The sequence below is a fragment of the Astatotilapia calliptera genome, chromosome 2 (assembly GCF_964374335.1).
Source record: "Astatotilapia calliptera chromosome 2, fAstCal68.1, whole genome shotgun sequence".
NCBI lineage: Eukaryota > Metazoa > Chordata > Actinopteri > Cichliformes > Cichlidae > Astatotilapia > Astatotilapia calliptera.
This window is the reverse complement of record NC_137423.1, coordinates 3545269-3566714: the sequence shown is the minus strand read 5'-3', so window position 1 is coordinate 3566714 and position 21446 is coordinate 3545269. Positions and strand designations below refer to the sequence as shown.

The 21446-nt window shown below is 37.2% G+C and overlaps 3 protein-coding genes across 6 annotated transcripts; 2 read left to right on the top strand and 1 right to left on the bottom strand.

Annotated features, from left to right (window-relative positions):
- Positions 1–806: 806 nt before the first annotated feature.
- Positions 807–2977, top strand: LOC113029817 (signal-regulatory protein beta-2-like). Its single transcript, XM_026180836.2, has 6 exons — positions 807–933; positions 1034–1357; positions 1450–1806; positions 1904–2020; positions 2360–2400; positions 2499–2977. The coding sequence occupies exons 1-6, from the start codon at positions 891–893 to the stop codon at positions 2613–2615; spliced, it is 999 nt and encodes a 332-aa protein (XP_026036621.1). The 5' UTR covers positions 807–890; the 3' UTR covers positions 2616–2977.
- Positions 2978–5355: 2378 nt separating this feature from the next.
- Positions 5356–8943, bottom strand: LOC113029768 (uncharacterized). 2 transcript variants are annotated; one of them, XM_026180774.2, is made up of 6 exons: positions 8817–8943; positions 8324–8656; positions 7871–8215; positions 6964–7080; positions 6494–6558; positions 5356–5799 (listed from the first exon to the last, which is right to left on the bottom strand). In XM_026180774.2, exons 1-6 carry the CDS (start codon positions 8857–8859, stop codon positions 5662–5664), a joined length of 1041 nt encoding a protein of 346 aa, XP_026036559.2. In that variant the 5' UTR covers positions 8860–8943; the 3' UTR covers positions 5356–5661. The 2 variants fall into 2 exon arrangements, with proteins under 2 accessions (XP_026036559.2, XP_080160439.1); XM_080304313.1 differs by lacking the exon at positions 8817–8943 and having other exon boundaries at positions 8324–8418; positions 8542–8593.
- Positions 8944–18764: 9821 nt separating this feature from the next.
- On the top strand, positions 18765–21002 carry LOC113029857 (uncharacterized). Of its 3 annotated transcripts, none has more exons than XM_080304318.1 (6): positions 18768–18981; positions 19121–19429; positions 19615–19962; positions 20120–20260; positions 20350–20405; positions 20484–21002. In XM_080304318.1, the coding sequence occupies exons 1-6, from the start codon at positions 18939–18941 to the stop codon at positions 20610–20612; spliced, it is 1026 nt and encodes a 341-aa protein (XP_080160444.1). In that variant the 5' UTR covers positions 18768–18938; the 3' UTR covers positions 20613–21002. The 3 variants fall into 3 exon arrangements, 2 of the variants coding, with proteins under 2 accessions (XP_080160444.1, XP_080160449.1); XM_080304323.1 differs by having other exon boundaries at positions 18769–18981; positions 20123–20260; XR_003273511.2 differs by having other exon boundaries at positions 18765–19429; positions 19665–19962.
- Positions 21003–21446: the final 444 nt, after the last annotated feature.

Below are 21446 nucleotides of genomic sequence, written 5' to 3'. Positions count from 1 at the left end.
ACAGTGTGTGTGTGTGCATGCGAAATCTTCATGAATGACACATTGTACAATTTTAACTTTTTTTTTCATTTCTTACTGGAAATGGGGCCATGGATCGAGCATGTATTATGCAGAACAAAATTCATTTGATGCTCAAACACCCAGTTGATGAGAGTTTATACAGAGCCTTATACAGAGGGAAAAATTTTCTTGCCATAGATGTATAGATGTGATATAACTATTGACATGATACCTGTTGTGAAAATGCAGAAATCATGAAATCATTGTAAGTTTTAAAGCCTCTAACTTCACCATGGGGTTGATGTGTGTGTGTGTGTGTGTGTGTGTGTTTTAAGTATATAAATAACTACAAAACTGTTTGCTATGTAATTTGCTCCCAAAAATGCCCATAAGTTTTGGTTTTTGAAAAGGCTAAATCATTTGCTTCAGTGAAGCAACATGAGCTCAGGCCTTCTCGTCGGCTCTTTAAAGGTACAAAATGCAATGATAAGTCAATATGAACAATAAACTTACCAACTTTCCTTTGAAATGCAAAATGTGATGTTTTTCTGAGGTATTTCTTGCAGTAAATACTACAAACAGCAGTTAGGACTGTGATGATTACTCTTTTAGGGCTTAAGTTTTATCAAGAATATAGTTTTTAACAAGCATAACTATAACATGTAGGGAACAGTGTTCGAGTTAACAAAATAGGCAGTTACAATACAAGATGAAAGAAAATGAGAGCTTTTGCAAAGCCCAGGAGGAGGCAAATGTGACAGGAAGTCTACATTTGAATCTATTCTGTACTGACCAATCAGAAGCATCTTACTGTCTTACCGAATACAGTGATTTCACCTCCTTCATTCTGTGAAATACCAGCAAAGTCCTCAACAAGGAGCAGTGTCACGATGGTCATGTTATGGATTGCATTGCTTTTTCTTCATCAAGGATGTAAGTGAGAATTTTACTTTACTAAAAATGTTCAAAATTGAGAATTTATTGTCAAATAGATGTGTAGAGAAAACTATAACTTTTCTATATTCTAATTCAGATACTCTAGTTCCAGTGAAAATGGTTCAGCTTGGTGAACCAGTGAACATAACATGTGCTTTGCCCGATGGGGTCAGCAGTAAAGGAGTCCACTGGTACAAGCAGAGTGTCGGAGATACTCTCAAATTAATAGTGTCACTGTTAAAAACTGCAACACCCGAGTATGGTCAAGAAACATTTAATTCAAGATTTCAAGCACATTTTGATAAGAAATTTAGCAACCTGACCATTTTGAAAGCAGTCCAAGACGATGAGGGAATCTATCACTGTGGAATGATAGAGTGGATTAATCTTGAATGGACTGGAACATATTTGTTAGTAAAAGGTAAGTTAGTCATACACTGTCCTACTTTTATAAACTTTAAAGATGTTTTTGGTCATGTTATAAAGAATATTTTTGTGTTTTGTATTCCACAGGAAATAACGAGACAGCATCAGATTATACTGTTGTTCAATGGCCAACAGTGTTAAATCCACTGCGCTCAGGAAATTCAATGACTCTCCAGTGTTCAGTCTATTCTGACTCTGACAAGATGTGTCCCAGAGATTATAATGTGTTCTGGTTCAGAGCTGGATCAGATCCATTACACCCAAGCATCATCTACACTGATGGAAACAGACACAGTGAAAGTGAGAGAATATCAGACTCAGAGGAGAGGTGTGTTTATCGCTTCTCTAAGAACGTCAGCTCCTCTGATGCTGGGACTTACTACTGTGCTGTGGCCACATGTGGGGAGATATTATTTGGAAATGGAACTAAACTGGACATTGAAGGTATTTGGTCTTAAGTACTTTAATCTATACTGTATATAATATATATTCCAAGCTGATAACAGTTTTTGAGAATTGATTCTTGGTTTGTTTTCTGTAGTGCAGCCAACACAATCAGGATTCATTTTAACGGCAATATTAATAGTTTGCTTGGCCATTTCTCTCTTTGGAAATGTTGTCCTGATCTGCAACCGAAGAGTATGTAAACCATTTCAAGGTAAGTGTTATAAAAAGCTGAAATTATTTAAAAGGCTAAAATTATTTCAGTCATATTTTTAAGACCCAAAATCTATGGATTATACAAACATAACAGACGTTATACTGTAAAACTATAAAGAGTCAATTACTGTACATGTTTTCAATGACGATTGAGGTGTAGCATTGTGATTTGTGTTCCTTTGTGTACTTCATTCATAAAAACAAATTTATGTGAATAAATAATTGTTGTCAGTGATCATTGACAATGATTTGTGAGTTAAATGCCACATTAGGTGCACTTCACTACTCTATTTTTTTGTTGTTTATGTAATACATGTAATTTGCTTTGCTATATCAGATACTGCAAAAAAGACCTCAAAGCGAGCAGTACATCATCGTGTAAGTAATTAAAATTATTGTTATTCAGTTAATATTTGTCAAAAACACCTTGATATCACTATATACATAACTGTTTTACTTTTTAAAATAATACACAGAGTGAAGCTGATGAAGAACTAAACTATGCTGCACTGCATTTCTCTGAAAGAAAAACAAGAGGAAAGAGGAAGACTGAGTTTGCTGAGGATAGTGTTTACTCTCAAGTTAAACGCTGATGCCAATGACAGTGTTTAAGATTTCCCGAAATTTAAATTGAACCTGACATCAGACCCTATATTTGTGATTCTTTTGTGTTGTTATTTTTTTTTCTTACAAAATATTCCTTGTGAACAGTTGAATTGTTTCATCAGTGACAATGTATGGCCTTTAAAGACCGGAAATTTAGATTTTTTTTTTTCATTTCTACTTTGCATATGTGATTTTTGACTGTAATAGCTAGTCATGCTTTCTGTGATTAAAATACTATGTTGATTGATGCAGGTGTTTTTTGTTTGTGTGTGTGTGTGTGTGTGTGTGTGTGTGTGTATGTGTGTGTGTGTGTGTGTGTGTGTGTGTGTGTGTGTGTGTGTGTGTGTTGGGCCACTACGGCGTGACTTTCCGGACTGATATATTGTAGGAAATTACTTACAGTGCGGAGAGGTAACTGCAAGTATGCTTACACACATAGATTATGATTAGAATAAGACTCTGGGTCAGAGAGTCCCGAACATGATATTCTAAACCAACTTTGAATCGCTAGAAGAACAATGGATATTAACATTAGATTAACAAGGCTAGGCAGAGAGGTGTTTTGCTTTTCTGTCTCTTACAGACGAGGGAGCAGATACCAGATGAGGTCACGGAAATACGAGGATGATTTGGAGCAGACACCAAGACTGCCATCTCCGTGCGGGAGGAAGATGGCTGCTATAATCTATGTTTTTGTCTCACTATATAATGTTGTACAGCCCACTTGAGGGTCATCCTTTTTGTAAAACATGCTGCTGGTTCACATAGAGGTCCACAGTGCCGTGTAAACTTGTAATTTCAACTGCCAAAAGCAAAGTAAATTATTTTTTTAAAAGACCAACCTTTCTCCTGAGATTCCTTCCAAAAATTCTGAACACAACAATTTGGTTACCCCTGACATGATTTTTGTTTCATTCCTATGAAACAGGAGGAGGAGGCCCAGGGTACAGCTTTCACTATCTTACAATGCTGTGACTGTAGCCATTCCCCAACACTCTGTGAATGGTACTCACGACAGCTGATCGATGATAATGAGTTTGCATTTCAGCAATCTTAAAACTGATCTCATAGCTCATTGTCAATCAGTTAATCAATGGTGCTAGTTTCGGTCAGTATGCCAAAATATTGTTTATAAGGTTGGGGAATCCTGCAGGCCAGTCAACAAAAGGAGAGGGAGAGAAAAATAGAGGAGAAAGAGAGGGATAGAGAAAGGGAGAGAGAGAAGAAACACTAAGAATCTGCTTAGTGAGTATCTGTTTGTACACCTGTCCATGTGAAAACACTCTCCAAACCATCAACGTGTCTTTTAGACCCCATTCCTACAAAACTGCTCAAAGAAGTCCTGCCATTAATTAATTCTTCGATCTTAAATATGATCAACCTATCTCTAATAATCAGCTATGTACCACAGGCCTTCAAGCTGGCTGTAGTTAAACCTTTACTCAAAAAGCATCTCTAGACCCAGCTGTCTTAGCTAATTATAGGCCAATCTCCAACCTTCCTTTCATATAAAACATCCTTGAAAGAATAGTTGTCAAACAGTGAACAGATCATCTGCAGAGGAATGGCTTATTTGAAGAGTTTCAGTCAGGTTTCAGAGCTCAGCACAGCACAGAAACAGCTTTAGTGAAGGTTACAAATGATCTTCTTATGGCCTCTGACAGTGGACTCATCTCTGTGCTTGTCCTGCTAGACCTTAGCGCAGCATTTGATACTGTTGACCATAATATCCTATTAGAGCGATTAGAACATGCTGTAGGTATTACAGGTACTGCGCTGCAGTGGTTTGTATCATATCTATCTAATAGACTCCAATTTGTACATGTAAATGGAGAGTCCTCTTCACACACTGAGGTTAATTATGGAGTTCCACAGGGTTCAGTGCTAGGACCAATTCTGTTTACATTATACATGCTTCCCTTAGGCAGTATCATTAGAAGACATATACAATTTCACTGATAGTATAGGTATAATTTCACTGATATGCAGATGACACCCAGCTCTATCTGTCTATGAAGCCAGATAACACACACCAATTAGTTAAACTGCAGGAATGTCTTAAAGACATAAAGACCTGGATGGCCGCTAACTTTCTGCTTCTTAATTCAGATAAAGACTAGAAAGAGAGAGCATATTTCTTCTTCATTGGCTTCCTGTTTAATCTAGAATTGAATTCAAAATCCTGCTCCTCACATACAAGGTCTTAAATAATCAGGCCCCATCTTATCTTAAAACCTTGTAGTACCATATCACCCTATTAGAGCACTTCGCTCTCACACTGCAGGCCTACTTGTTGTTCGTAGAGTATTTAAAAGTAGAATGGGAGGCAGAGCCTTCAGTTTTCAGGCTCCTCTTCTGTGGAACCAGCTTCCAGTTTGGCAAACGGAGGGCGCCCTTACTCCCAGCATGGGCGATAGAAAACCGATCGGTGCCTATGCCATTCCCAAAATGCGCTGGCTGATGTCGGGGCAGCGAACCACGATGCCACCCCGGGAAACCGCCCGTGTCACCCATATCAAAAGCTGCTACTGGCCATGATGCATTGAGTTTTTCCTTCCAGTCACCTTTCTCACTCACTATGTGTTAATAAACCTCTCCGCATTGAATCACACCTGTTATAATTCTCCGTCTCTCTTCCACAGCATGTCTTATCCTGTTTTCCTTCTGTCACCCCAACCGGTCGCAGCAGATGGCCGCCCCCCGATCAGAAAAAACGTGATTTCAGAATCATAGAAATCCACTCAACACTTTAATGTACCAATGGAATTTATTTAGTTTGATATTATTACACAATTATTTGGGTATACCAAATGTGAATTATACAACATGTTTTGTTGGGCCCAAAAATACTACCATAGCTTATGTTGCAGTCAATAAAAGTAACCAGAGGTTGTGTTTCCATAGAATCAGCTGAACAACATGTTTGTTTGTTTTTTAGAAAAAAAAAACACTTTTATTGGAATTGTTTATTTTAACACATATTTGAAAGGCCACAGCGTCTATTAAAGGACTACAACTCCTGCCCTTCTTGGCTTATGCTGATGGTTGCCGCTGAGTGTGGGAATCTTGTCTAACAGCAGCATACACACAGTCTTGTGTTGACTCTCTCCTCTTCCTGTTCACTCTGTTTACTCTCACTGAGGAGTAATGGACTGTAGCATCAGTCATCATCTGAAATTACAGGTATTTTAGAATTTATGTCATCAACTTCAACTCAAGTAAGATTATTGGAATAGTCAGAAATTACATATGTGCAATATATCTACTACTATTTTAAAAAAACTTGCAAGATTATTCTAATATTTTGCAATATATCTAAGAATTTTTAATAAGCATTTCTATGTGTTGGGTCGATAGGTTTTTGCGCAATGAAATTTTTCAGTAATTTTACTTCTATCAAAGTGGATTTTAAATCAAGTAAGTGCATATTTTCAGCTTTAATTAAAGTCTCTCAGAAGTAAAGATGGGCAGTTTCACGAAATAGGTCTACAAATTGTGGAATAATTTCCAAATAATGTTTCTCAATGTAAAGGGACAAGTCAGAAAATCAATATTGGAGGCTGGTGATTTTCAGGTCTTCAGGTGACACTAGATTAAAAATACAGTCAACACAGTTAAGATGTTCAGTTCTAAAGCCTCCATCTCTAATGGTACGGGTTTGGTTTGTTCTATTAATCCCGTAAATAATTCTACAATTTCATTTGTAAAACTAACTGTATGTGCACCAATTAACTTTATTCCAGCACTTTGTATTGTAACAAATTTAACAAGACATTGTGATATCTTTATTATATGTTGTGGGTATGAAATTGCTAATCTCTTTTCCAAAACCATGCTGCAGAATATATAGTAAAAGCATATTTACCAAATCATTTGATTGGCCCACATTTGACACGTCACATCCAGCATGATTGGTCCCACGTATTTCCCCTAAAGCAATACGATTTGGGGATATGATTGGAATAATAGTGTGGTAACATTAAAACAGAAGTTTTAAGCGATGGATCTTTAGTATTTATTTTTGCAATACAATGTTGTGATATGACAACTTTTGCTTTTCAAACACACATCTACTTCTACAAAGTGAAACATAGGAAAACACAAAGGGAAGAAGATGACTACAAGTGTTCCACTGAGTGTTTACTCACACAAGAATTGTGTAACAAGGTTATATAAATGCAGTGATTTATTTTTATTGTAATCCTGTGTTCTTGTTGTTGTCCTGGTATGATAAAGTGAAACAAATATTTGGATCTTAAACATAATTTTAGTTTAAAAATATATCTTTACACACACACACACACGCACACACACACGCAGTTATGATAAACCCACCTGTGCAATGCTGACAAACATTTATCCCTCTGGGGTACAAAAGAAGAAGCACAATCACAGAAATGCAACAACCTAGCAGAACTCCAAGAATAAGGACAACAGGGCCTAGTCCTGGTCCTACATTAGTTAAAAGAGAGAGAGAGACTGTTTAATTTAATATGTGATCATGGAATTCATCAGTTGTTGCAGAAATGTTCTTATAATGATCAATATTCTATTTTTGTAGAGGTAGAGACAGCTTATGATGAGTATTTGTATTCATAGCACAGTATTTGTGCTGCTGTTAGTGCTTGCGGAAGTTTGGAACATCTATTGAGTCTGCAAAGCATTGGTGACTTTTATGCACTATGCACTATGCTTCTCAACACTCAACAACCCCACACTGTAACTTTATGTGGTTTGCCACTTTGAGGCTTTGTTACTTCCACTGCAATAAAAACATTTATACTGGAGCATGTAGGAGGAAAGAAATTTCACAAACTGTTGTCACTGTGGCATCCTATTACAGTACCATGCTTGAATTCAACAAGTTTGTAAGAACAATCTGGTGTTTCACAAATGTTTATGAAGGCACACTGCATGGAGTGTGCTTTGTTTTTGTGTTTTATGTACCTGTGGCAATTAAAGTGAAATGATAACTATTAAGATTAAACCATTAATCTTAGATAACTCAAAGATTAGAGGTCTGGAAGGCTAGATGAAACGAGCAGTGGTGCATTACATTTGTCTGTACTATGTAACTTGAATAAAGTGTGATATTTAGAGACTATCCCAAGCATTGTGCTGCATGGAATTAATAACATTGCATTACAGTACTTAGTGCAAAAAACATCAGACTATCTCTAGTAAGTGTTTTATACTTTAATGCGAGATAATTTAAGATTTAAAGACAAATACAGATACATACGTGTCTCCACCTTAGTTCCTTCACCCAGCAGGATCTCCCCACATGTCACAACAGCACAGTAGTAAGTCCCGATATCAGAGGAGTTCTGTATCGTTTTGGTCAGGCTGTAGACACATCGTCTCTTAAGAGCTTCATCACTGTTGTTCACGAGAGGGTAAATGATGTTTGGAGCAAAACTTTCAGATCCAGCTCTGAACCAGTACGCTCTGTGGTCATCTGGACATTGGAGTGCTTTTTCTTTGTTCTTGGAGAGAACTGAACATTCGAGTGTCACAGAGTCTCCCAGACGAACAGACTCTTTCTCTGGATTTTGTTTCACGTAGACAGATTTCTGATGATTGTGATCTGTGAATTAAGGCAGATGTAATATAAACTTTTTGTAATTGATTAAACTGATTTGCGTCAGTATCACTGAACTGTTCAGACATTGGTACAAAAAGGGAAACATATTACCTTTCACAGCCAAGAACGTGCCATTGCTGAACATCTGTGTATATGTGGTCCGCGTTTGACAGAAATATGTTGCTTCATCCTCTTTGCTGACATTTCTGATAGTAAATATATCTTTGTTCAATGTGAAACGTGAATCTTTAAATGCATCAGATAAAGTTATTTTGTCAAGAATAACAGAAGCAACACTTTGGGGCAAGTGTCCCAGAGACTGTTTATACCAATCAAAGGATCTTAACTTCTTCTCAGAAACTTCACAGCCAAAAGTAACATTGTCACCAAGGTCAACAACAGTCAAAGAGATCAACTGAGGAACCTCTGTAGTTTGAATCACAGCTGAAGAAGAAAGACAAATAACAACAGAGTTACAACACAAATGGACATAATCAATGCTATTACATTAGAAAGGTTGTTACACAGCCATCACTGAGATGCACGATGGGTTTCATGAACAGTGTAGTGCAAGCAGATGTCTCCCATCATATTTTGCACTTACCTGGTGCGCAAAGAAGAACCAAAGCTGTTATTCTCACAATCATTGTGGTGCAGCACTCTAGTCTCACGCTACTGATCTCATCTTGCCCATATGGAAGGTTTAGTCACAAGGTTATAAAGGTTTCCAAAGCAGAAATCAGTGATTGGCTGAAATGTAGGAAATTACCCCTCCCCCATTCAGCAAACCTTTGATCAATTTTCATTTGATAAAAGACGTCTTATATCAAATGACATAAAAGTATGTCTTTCTTAGTACCTTCTGGTAGCAGTGTGTTATCAGTTCTCAGTGTCTTTATTAAGGCACTTATTAAGGAAGTTATTGTTTCTGTAATTATTAGTTGATTATTGTTAGTCACAAGCTCTGTAAATCTTTAACATCAGAAGATACTACTTTGCCACTTTGTATTAGTATTTAAATGATGATTTTTGTTGTGTCTACCAGCACAAATATAAGGATACAAAGATGCAAAAGTTTCACAAAATCATTTTCACTTCTTTAATTTCACGATTTTTCTATAAAAATCATGAATATACCTGCAGTTGATGTAGGGTCATGTCTGACCGTGCAAACTGTTTATGATCACTTAAAAACAGATTAGAATTAGTTCACGGTGAGTTTTCTTACTTTAGTTTCACTTCTTAAGGTACACACAACCCTGTTGTACCTGTGTTAAGCCCTAAACAGGAAGCTTTCTGACTATATTTGCTCAATTAGGCCAGATATCCACCTGTGATCAAACAATTTTATTAGACACCACAAACTGAGATACAGTAGGGTGGAAAAAGTTCTTGTCACCCTTCCGGATTTCCAATTGTTTTTATGTTTGTCAAACTTATGTGTTTCAGATCAGTAAAAAAAACTTGAAATATTCAACGATATTAAACACAAAATGCAGTTTCTAAATGAAGGCGTTCATTATTTAAGTGGAGAAAAAAATCGAAACCTACTTGGCCCTATGTGAAAAAGTGAGGAGCAACCACTTTTTCACAGTATGCTTGCTTCTCTAAACAAAACTTCACTGATTTCTTGGATTGAAATCAATGGTTTGAGCCTTCTTGGATTACTAAGCTCAGTCATTCACTCTAGCAGGTAAAGGAAACAGTGGTGAGCATTAAAGCTTCTAGAATTGTAGCCTCCATTTCTCCTGTATGTTTCTATTATAGAGTAACTATGGTGATCACTTCTTTTTCTTCTTTTTGGACTGGTTTTCAACTTTGCTTTGTGTTCTTAGTTTCTTGTTCCTACATAAACACTAAAATAAACATTCTATCTATGTCCCTATGAGGTATCCCTCACCCTATTGCTGCTGTTAATGGGTGGGACTGTGGTATTTCATGTCATATACATCAGCGGTCCTTTTTGCGGCACCGATCCGGTTTAATGACAAACAGTATTTTCATGGACCGGCCTTTAAGGTGTCACGGATAAATACAACAAAATAAAATGATACGACCAAGACAAGAACTGTGGTATTTTGTAAATATTATAATAAACACGAATTCAAGCTGCAAAACCTTTTTAAAATGTTGCGCCAACAACATTGAGAGTTGGCACATTTCAGGAGAAGCATTTCCTTTCTGTTTCTTAATGCTCTCTGGTCACCATGGTAACACGTAAACGTTTCTTTCAAAATAAGACACACATCTACAGCACGTGAAAAGACCCAGGTAAACCCAGTTAACGATAAAAACACACCCGAGCCTCAACTGTACCAAACGACACATCTGTAGCCGGGGGTTGGGGACCCCTGATATACATGTTATGGTGTAACACAAAAGTAATGTGTAATGAATAGCATTCTTAGATATTATATTAGATATTAAATAAAGTACTACATTACTTTTAATAAAAGTAACAATTAATATATAATACATTACTTTATTTTGAGTATGACCCCAACAGATGGATCAAACTACTGTAACATTAGCGTTTTGATTGTTTAAGTGTCATTAAAATTCTATGAGTGGAGTGTTATTGCTGTCAGCAGTTTGGTGTTTTTAAACTACACCTGACAAACGAGAAACTTTGTCAGGTCTGCACACCTAAACGGTAGCGTAAATAATGCTTTATGGTTTTCTTGGAATATAATAAGTAAGTATTTACTTAAATCATAGATCAACCATAGAGTAATTTTGCCTGACTTTTAAACAAAGTAATTTCTTTAATTTCTTAATTTTGTAATTAATTCTGCTACTTATTAGAAAAAAAAATGCTCTTTGTCATATTAAAAAAGCACACATAAAAGTGTTATTAGTCACTGAGCTAGAGCTTCATATGTACATATCAGAACTTTTTTCTCATATCGTCGTTATTTTCTGAAATGCCCATGTCAAATCTTAAGGTAACAGCAAAAAAGAAATTCATGCAGAGACACAACGTCCCCTTGCTAATTTGTCAGTAAATTCAAGAGCATGGCACATTTTCAGTTTTTAACTATAATTAATGTTAAAGACTAATTTGTATTAAGTCTGAATTTCTTTGTGACAATATTTTCCAGCTATGGCTTCAGTTGTCTCCACAAGTCAAGACAACAAAAAGCAAAGTAACATTCAACAGCTTCACTGACAAAAACAACACTTGTGATAGGCCATTTCTTCAGTGGCCAATCACTGAAGCTGTTTACCCAGCACAGATCTCTCTATGAGCCACTATGAGACATAAAGAACCACCTGTCCTCAGACATCCTGGTGAACTTCTATCGTTGCACCATCGAGAGCATCCTGACCAACTGTATAACAGTCTGGTACGGGAACTGCTCTGCCTCGGACCGGAAGGCGTTACAGAGGGTCGTGAAAACTGCCCAGCGCATCGCCGGAGCACCACTTCCTGCCATAAAAGACATCTACAGGAAGCGGTGTCTGAAAAGGGCTGGGAAAATCATCAGAGACCCCAGTCACCCATCACATGGACTCTTCACCCTCCTGCCCTCTGTACATTATAACATACCATAATAGACCCATTTCTGTAATATACTCACATATCTATATTATTGCTAATATATATTGTAATATATCTATATCACTAAAGCACTTCTGGATGGATGCAAACTGCATTTCGTTGCCCTGTACCTGTGCATGTGCAATGACAATAAAGTTGAATTCTATTCTATTCTATTGTATTCTAAAGTGAGAGAAGAGCTACAAAGCACTTAAGCAGGGCTGATTTTATGTTATGTTAGTTTAAACTTGTTATCTTGCCTATGTACACTGAAAAACTGTGTCTGTCTTTCTAATGATTAAACAAAATCAAAACCAGCACCTGCTGCATCTATAATAAAGTAATATATAGTATGATTTTAATACAAATTTTATTCATGTAATATAACTGTTTCAGTAGCTGTTAATTTAGACAGGCTGAACGTCCATCACTGTGTTACGTGATGGGCATTGGTACTATGGTAAGGATGTCAAACGTACTTTTTTGTTTTTAATTTATCAAATCATTTGAAAAGCCTGCTCTGGGACCAGTGAATGATGAGCGCCTCTCCTCACTTCTTTATAACTGCCAATGAAAAACACCCTACCACAGTTAAGATCACAGAATGACCAAGCAGATCTGAATGTGTGCACATGTCCCTTTATCTCATAACATCTGACAGCTCCTGTTTTGATATGAATATGAGTTATACATGGTGTAGTGTTATGGCAGCTTCCTAAAATAGATAAAACAGCTACCCAAGTAGCTGGAAGGAAAGCCCCTTTGCATTCATGACCTTGTTTGAAAGCCCAGCCACAGCAGTGCTTAAGTTTCCATGTATAAAATCTACTTGTCTTAGCTAACAAAACAAAATAATAATTGATTATTGGTGCTATGCTTTAGGTTTGTTTGTTTTTTTCACCCAAGTTCATATAACATTTATGTGTTACACTGGTACATGTGCCTCACTTGAGTCAAAAGTTCTCATCACTTTCAGTAAACTTAGTTTTGTAACACTAAGAATAGTGTTGTGAAGTGAGTATAGTGGATGGAGACCACAACCACCTCCCCAACTCTGTACGTTGCTGCATGTGTTTCTTCCTGCTTAAGCAGACTGGGTGGGTTATCATTGATAATATGAAGTTTGTAACTGTTCTTTGACAATAACGTTGAACTAATCTTCTGAATTGGCTCTTTTATCCTTATGCATCTCTGAAATGTTGCAAACACAACACTTTCTGTATTTCTTATCCTACACACATTTTTCCTATGACAGTATATTTACTTATATTAACATAAATTAAATCCTGAAGAGGTTAAAGAGGTTTCCGACGATGAAGCAAGGTGGACAGCTGGCAGCAGAAACCCTTTTGTGGACGAGAAGGTGGCCAGCAATGAATGATGCAGGGCCTCTCTGGAGGTTAGACAGGAGACCAGCAGATACAGAGCTCCACTAGCAGGCTGGAAGATAGCCAGTTTCAGGGGTGACTAGCTCATGCAAAAGAGGCAGTAACCAAGAAGGTAGGCTCAGGCAGAGGAAAAGACGTCTCTGGGGAGTGCTTGACATTGGTTGACTCAGGAGCTGATTGGTGCCTTGACAACAGGACCTCTGATAAGCCTGGCGGCTGCTACTCTGAATCTATTTCACCCTTTTCTTTTACTAGAGAAATCAACTATGAATTCATAAAAGACATTTGACATACAAAGCAAAACCTTTTAAAAATTGCATAAGAACTGAGATTTTCCTCTGCTCACTCCTCCACTTGCAACCCTATCCTGCTATCACTTCTTTCTGTTTGTGGTATACCTGTCATGGTCCGGGTAAGGAAAGTGAAAACACTGGGTCAAAATGACGCAGAACCTTGACAATACCATAAAAATTCCAACAATTTAACTTTACCTCGTCAGAGAATGTGTATACTTGCTTCTCTCTTTTTACAAAGTGGTGCTGATCTTTTTGTGTCGTCCATTGTTAGACTGTAATGAAAATAAAGACTTGGTCTTTGTAACACCTGCCTCACCAGTAATATGAAAATAACCTTTTTTATTTTTGGTTTCTTGCCATATGCAAATGAAAAGAGACATAGATTTTGTCATAATGTTATGTATGTGTCCACCAAAACCTTCTAAAAATTGGAAATAAAAGCACAGTATTATACATTGTTGAAGCAATCCAGTTGTTCTCACTGGTCTAACAGCATAAAGATAGAAAGCCTTCGTTTTTCTCATGAGAAGAGCAAGCAAAGCAAAGCTCCACGCAACAGCTACACCGATAAAGGTTGTGGTGGGCCATTTCTCCACCCTTTGACCAACCTGAAGCTGTTTACTCAGAACAATCCCCTCAATGTGAGTTTCAACAGGATGTGAAGTGAGAGGAGAGCTGCAAGGCTTCAGCAGGGTACTCTTAGCTTAAACATCTGACTTGATTTTATTTTCTTTCTTGCCTTTTAAATTGCAAACATTGTTTGTGCTTTAAAACCACACACAATTGCAACCTTACTGATCTATCATAAAATACAATCTATATGCACTGTTCATACAACTGCATTTAAATGTTTAACTAACTTCATTCATCATTAATTTGAACAAGCTGTCATCTATGCATGTAGTACACACTTTATACACACTTTACACACGTTTACATAATTTCCTCTGGGATTAATAAATTATTCTGATTCTGATGATGTATCAAGGGTTTCAACCTATAGGTAATGATTTGCGAAACATTTAAAAAGTCCTGCCCTTGCTATAAAGGGCAGGGACAATTCATTATCACCTCCCATCTTTCATTGATAGCCTTAAGAAACACACAACACAAAAGTGTGATTAGAACAGTCATAGTTTGACCAGGTAAGTGTGTGTCCTTTCCTCTTTAACTCTTCCAACAAGAGCTGCTTTTGTTATACATCAAATTGATAAAACAGTGCTGCAAAACCAAGAGAGTGACACAGGAAGAAAAGCCCCTTCGCATTCACACCTGTCTTTGAAAGCCCGACCACAGAAATGCTCAAGTTTCCATGCTTTGTTTGTTTGTCAGTAACTACTGTGACTTTGTGTTTGCCTTTGTGTTTGCACACAAAGGCAAACACCAGGCAGGTTATGTTATGCAGGTTATGCAAAGAGCGACAAAACATTTCTAGAGAAAAAAACACAGCTATTTAACTTTAAAAGGTAATATTTACTTCTCAAATCCTTACCCTTTAGTATATACACGTGAATATATCACATGTACAGAAGCTGGGCACAGCATTGTTTCAGGGAATTACTCATTTATTGCTTGACAAAACTCCAGCGCTGCTTGCACTGTGCAGTTTTTTTTCTCTCGTTGCAGGCATGAACAGTGAAGCAACAGACAGGAAATGTGGCCTCAGAGAGGGGGCTGTGACATGCAACACATTGATCTCTAGCCCAGGCTGAACTTGAACCAGTGACATTGTGGTTTTGTGCTACCATATTAAGAACATCTTTGTCAGACCAACATGTATTGGCTTGTGGTCCACAATACGTTGACCCTGATTAGACCACTAACAGACCAGAACACTGAGCACAATATCCTACTCTGACACAGACTGCAGCAATTTTGACATTTTTTTTGTCACTAGGTGTACAGTAGTTCTGCTTGAAACTGACACACACAATTTGGGTCATTTTAATGCTATTTTTAGTGGACTGCTTTTCAGTGGTAGTTTTAACCCTGTTGCTTTCATTTCTCTGACACATTAAAGAGAAGGTAAGACAGACTACAGTGGGTTCAGGTGTCTTACAATTTTTATTTTTGGTTTAACACACAAGCGACTTGTGTTAAAGTCTCACTAATCAGAGTTGTTAGCCAGTGCAACATCAGTCTATTTTCAGTTAAAAACAAAAGGTTCAATTCAATATTTTTCAGTATTACTCATATTAGCTGACCCCTAGCAGCCAAGTCAACCCTTACTCTTCCCTACCAGTTCTTGATGTTTATAGCTTGTTTTAGGCACAAAATGAAATTAATGTAATGTCTTGAAATATTGCTTTGCCACAGCTGTCATATTTGTCATTTTGTGCAACAGGTGTTTCCCTTCTTTTACGCAAAGACCTGTGTAGTAAGAGAAGTAAAACGTGCAGCTGCCCAGCTGTGATTGGTGTTGTCAATCTTTTTTTTTTTGCCTTCCCATTTGGTTCTTTAGCAGTCAGAATTATTATCTGTAGGCCAACAAAGATACCCAACAGATTTACTTTACCAAGTGGATCATCACAGTCTTGCCGTATTGGTCCTTTTGTTTGACCTTTGTTATTATTATTTGTTTATTTTATTTTATTTTCAGTTGTTACAGACGGGCCAGACATGACTAGGGTATAGGAAAGGGAGAAAGAAAGACAGAGGGAAAGAGGGACAGTGAGAAGCACTTACCAAAAAAAATCACCTGGATCAACTGTTGAGAGAAGAAGAAGAAAAAAAGAGAAAACAAGCAAAGAAGAGTGCAACATAATAAACACAAAACCATTGCAAAAATCTAGCTAAGTGTAAATAACAGTAAATACTAAATATTGAACATTTTTGTGCAGCACGCAAGACCGACAGCGCACAATGTGCTTTGAGATAGCAGCCAAGAAAGGTGTAGTTTGTGTTTGTGAACACCCATGCATGTGTACACCTGTGTGCACACCTGTGTGGATGAGCGTGCTTGCATTCAAAAGGTTTCTTCAGGTAATGGTCTGAGGGTGTGGGGAGCAATGGCCTTGTCCCCCAGGGCATGAAGCAGGTATGGAGGAGCCCCAGACATTCAGAACCCCAGAGTGCGAGAACCCAAGGACAACCATTGGAGGGGCATCCGTGACACCCTCTTGGAAAGAGCTGAGGAGAGCCCCAGACGATGGGTCAGCCAGCAGCCATGGAGCAGAAGCCTGAGCGGACTGCAGCGATGTGCCCACAGGCTCTGCTGGCAGCCAGCTGTGCCAGAGTGGACTGACCAAGCAACAGGTGCCTGGCCCTGCCAAGCAGCCACCGGGAGTGAGCCAGTACATACCTGAGCGCCCAGCCCCGGACACCAAGAACCACCAACACAGGGAGTGTGGTGAGGGGAGATCTAGGAGTCTAAGACCTGACCTGACATACAGACACAGACAAGCAGGCACACACAGAAAACAAACACTCGGCACTCACCCTACGTAGAGACAGACACAAATGGACACTGTACACAAAATCACAGTCCCCAAACTTACTCTAGACCCCAGGTCCAGGCACGGCCACCCCCAGACCTAGACCGAGGAGTTGTTACCCTTTTCCCTGGGGTGGAGACCAGATAGTAGCACGAAGGCCCTGCATCCCAGACCCCAATCGGATGGCCAACTCCTCCTCCCAGCCCCTCCACCACAATAGCTAACAGAGAACGGGGGTGTGTGAAGAGGTGTGGTCAATCTACAACTTGCAGATTATTAAAAGGCTCCTTATGTAGGGTGTAGCCTGAAGACCATACCCTACATAAGGAGCCAAGATCGAAAACCCCAGTTGGAGATAACATATTCCCCAAACAGAGAATCTATATCTTGTTTAAAACATGCTGTAAATAAACAGGAAAATTAATGAAAATGTGGTACGTCCAGCCAATGTGAATCAAAACTTGTAACATAACCATAAAATATAGATATTTTTGTTGCAAAGAAAACTTTGACTTCAAGCTTGGCACGGCTCACTAGGCCATTTCTCATAAGTATCTTATTTTTTATATCAGTATTTGTTTGTAAGTTTGGCCTTAGTTCACTCTAACATTATGCTAAATGCCTGTGGTTTTAAATCTGTTGATAATAAATATAACATATATTTATTGTTGATAAGTTGGTTCTATTGCTGCCTGAAACTTGGGAAAAATTTATGCTTTTTCATGGGTCACAACCCCCTAGATGAGACGTAGCACCACACGTTGCATTGCACTTATATCCTGTCATCATTGTGGAGGGTGTGGTCTTATTGGTTGGCTCACACATTAGGAAGGCGGGGCGTTCTTTCTGTAGTTCACACATTACAATAAACTATGAACTTTGACGATCAGGATGCAGATGAGATTCTGTGTCACTGATTCTGGTTATGCTGTTCAATGATAGTTGAAAACATAAAGTTATATTTCTTAATGTTTTTTCCATTACAACAATGGAAAGAACTTTTTTTGTTCTGAAAATTAAAACAAGCTTATCACGAACTCTTTTCAGTAGTTTTTTAAGCTTTAAATAGGTGCTTAAAATGTTCATTAGATCTGTCTTTTCTTTGGGAGTTCTCAGGAATTTGTAGGAATTTGTAGTTTCCCTTTTTAAGTGTCATTTTTCATATGATCAAAAATTACACTTATGCAGTATTTTCAAAATATTTTAAATTTAAATGAGAAATGTTTCACCGTTTCTCCCACTGAAAACATTATGTCCTTCACTACCACTTCCTTAACTGGATGACCGAGCCTGCATCATGAAATTATTTTCCATGTTATTTGTGTGATATTTCAATTTCTTTATGCAGCAGGGATACACCTCTCAAACAATCTAGCAAGTAGACTAAACCGTTTTCTGTAATTAGTTTTCTTCTGTTGGTTTCTTAAATAACATGTGAATGTTAATTACCACAACAATCAGGTGCAATATTGATCAAATTCCAATGGATCACAACTTTATTTGGCTGTTTAGCTAGGCATAATCAACATGTATTGTTAACCTTAATTAGACTAGAAAACATGTTTTTTGCAGACAATTTCAATCTGCAAAACCTGTAATCAATAATCAAACAATAACTTTTATTAATGATTTAAAATGTTGTTAATTTTTAGTCTTTGGGTCTTAAAATGTTCATGTGTTTCACTTGGAAATATAATTGTGGCTCTTTAGTTTCAATATCAATGTGAATTTCAATATGAAAGTTATAAAAAATGTTTTTGCACATTTCTTTCCAGCTGAGAGTCAAAATTATGCTTTCATGTATTCTTTCTGTAAGTTTCATTTTGAGAAACCCACAACAAGTCTTAAATATGAAATGACACAACCTACATTTGGTGTTGTTTCATGTGCTTAGGTTGGAAAGATGGTTCATATTGTTTCCACTACGGTAATGCAGTGAAAAACCAACGAAACGAGAAGCCAATCAGACTGCACTGAAAGTGTTTCCTCCCACTTCATATGATTATATTTAGATGGATCATTTAAATTACGTTTTTATTACAGCAGTATCAAGTCAAAACACCAGAAATGAGGGTTATGTTTTATTTATTCCTGATGCTCAATGTTGGTCGTAAGTATATGGAGAGATAATATTTACTGCAAATATATATTTAAAGTAATGAAATTTAAGAAATTTAAAAGGACAAACAAAATTAATGATGACTGAGTGGACTGATTTTTTTCCCTTTTTGTTTTTTGTTTTTGGTCAGGTTGCTCAGATGAACAGACTTTCGAGACAAAGACTGTTTACGTTGGGGAGAATATTAACCTGACGTGTCCCCGTAGAGATGTAGGAACCTTGTTTTGGCTCAAGCTTGTTTCTGGAGACTTTCCTAAAATCTTAGGAAGATCATTTAGCTCGCAGAGTGCTGATCAGCGCATTAGAACTGTAACAGATCCTGGAATATTTGATCTGTATATTACAAAAGCACAGCAGAGTGATACAGGAGTTTACATCTGTATGAAAACAGCAAATAGAGAACTAACATTTTTGAATGGAACCTACTTAAAAGTTGAAGGTAAGTAGACAAAAACCTGAAGAATGTTTGTAGATTCCTGTAAAATTTGTAAATTTACATTGATTGTTTGCTCATTTGTGCATGGAGGTATGAATAGGCGTACCACCATGCGAACACCAAATAGTTAATATAAAAAAAAAGGCAAAGCTTTTTATTGAATTTTGCTAATTTTTATAATTACTTAGGACCTGAGCCTCCTTTCACTACAGCTCCTCCACCTGATTCTGTCCATCAGGAACACACAGTCAATCTTCAGTGTTTGGTCCTCCATGACTTCCAGAATAAAACATGTCCAGTAGATGACAACGTGTTCTGTTTGAGCGCAGAACCACATCAATCTAACCCGGGCTCTAATTATACTCATGTGAATGGTGGAGATGAATATGAAAGGAACTCAGAGGCACTCTCCACAAAAACATGTTTCTACAGCTACTTCAGAAACTTCAGCTCTTCTGATTCTCAGACGTATTACTGTGCTGTGGCCACATGTGTGGAGTCTTTTTCTCGAAATAAAACAACAGGCGATGCTGAAGGTAATTGAGTAGTATTTTTATATAATGGAGCAATTAGAGGATTTGTGCATTTTGTTACATTTTAGTTTTTTTATCTATTCTATAATGCCTAAAAAAATACTTTTGGTAACAATTTTAATTACTGTTAACTTTCATTATTTCTTTTTTTTTATGTCAGCAGTCAAGAAAAGCTGCTCAAAGAAGGACAATACAATTCTCTATCTGTTGTGTGTTGCTTTGGCAATAAGCCTGATTGTTATAGCCTGTCTAGTTTATTCAATCAAGAAGCTAAAGAAGAGTTCATATGTATATTCTAATGGTAAGCAAAGTCACTCCCATCACATCAAGCAATCAATACTAGGAAAATATAACCTAATTTTACTGCTTTTTTTTTTAATGACAATACAGATGCAGTTGCCCTGCAAACAAATGTAATTTCAAGTGGTGACCAGGAAAATCAGCAGGTAATTATAAGGACAAACAGAGCCATAAGCTTCCAGCATGTTTACCTGTGTAAATATTAACATGTGCTGCTTCCTCAGACAGATGAGGACTTGTTGGTTTATTCGGCACCAACTTTTAAAAAAGCGAGCAAATCGGGGACAAAGGATACAAAACCTGCAGAGGAAGAGAGCATCTACACTGATGTCAAGGCTCTTGAGCTGGATTAAGCTCTATAGCATCATGGATGTGGACATATATTTCACTTTTGTTAGAAATGTAATTATTTGCATATTTTTGACACTCTATTTCCAGTTTATGTGCAAAGACTAAAAAGTATATTATTAAGCTATTTTAGAGATGAAAACAGTATGAATCCCATCTATGAATGGTTTTAGTCTGTGTTGTTGTGTTCTTTAATATTATTTAGTATATTGATGTGTTTCTCTGTAATCCACATGAATACATTATTTTCACGAATATAATGAAAGTAAAAAGTGGTTACAGTGGATATACAGTTTCCTGTTTGATAGTAAATAAAGTTTAATACAAAAATATAACACAAAATATCAACAGTACAAGAAAGTCACTAATTATTTAATGAAATTTCTTAAAACAGAGTCAGTGTGGCATTTTTTCTTGTATGTGTATATTTTTAGCTATGAACTTAAATTTAATTTAATAAACTTAAATTTTGACAATAACTCAGTTAGTCTAGGCTACTCTGAAATAAGTAAAAACTTGCCGACTTTCCTTACTCCAGAGGTAAGGCCTAGTGGCTTCATAGTATAATAATTCAAGAAACAAAAACGCTTCATGGGTCATAAGCTAGTGTACCCTTTCTGCTTGTTCTAAACCCTGATAAATGGGAGCATTTTGTCAGGAAGGGTATCCAATATAAAAACTACGCAAAATCAAGTGTGTGACCCATCTGTGCTGGATGCTGTGGCTGTACCTTGGGGGAAAAAGGCAGCAGCTACAAGTACAGTATCTAAGTCAGAGGTGGGGCCTGATGGTTTTATTTAAGTTTCTGTCAGTCATTATGGTTATACCCAATTTTAAAA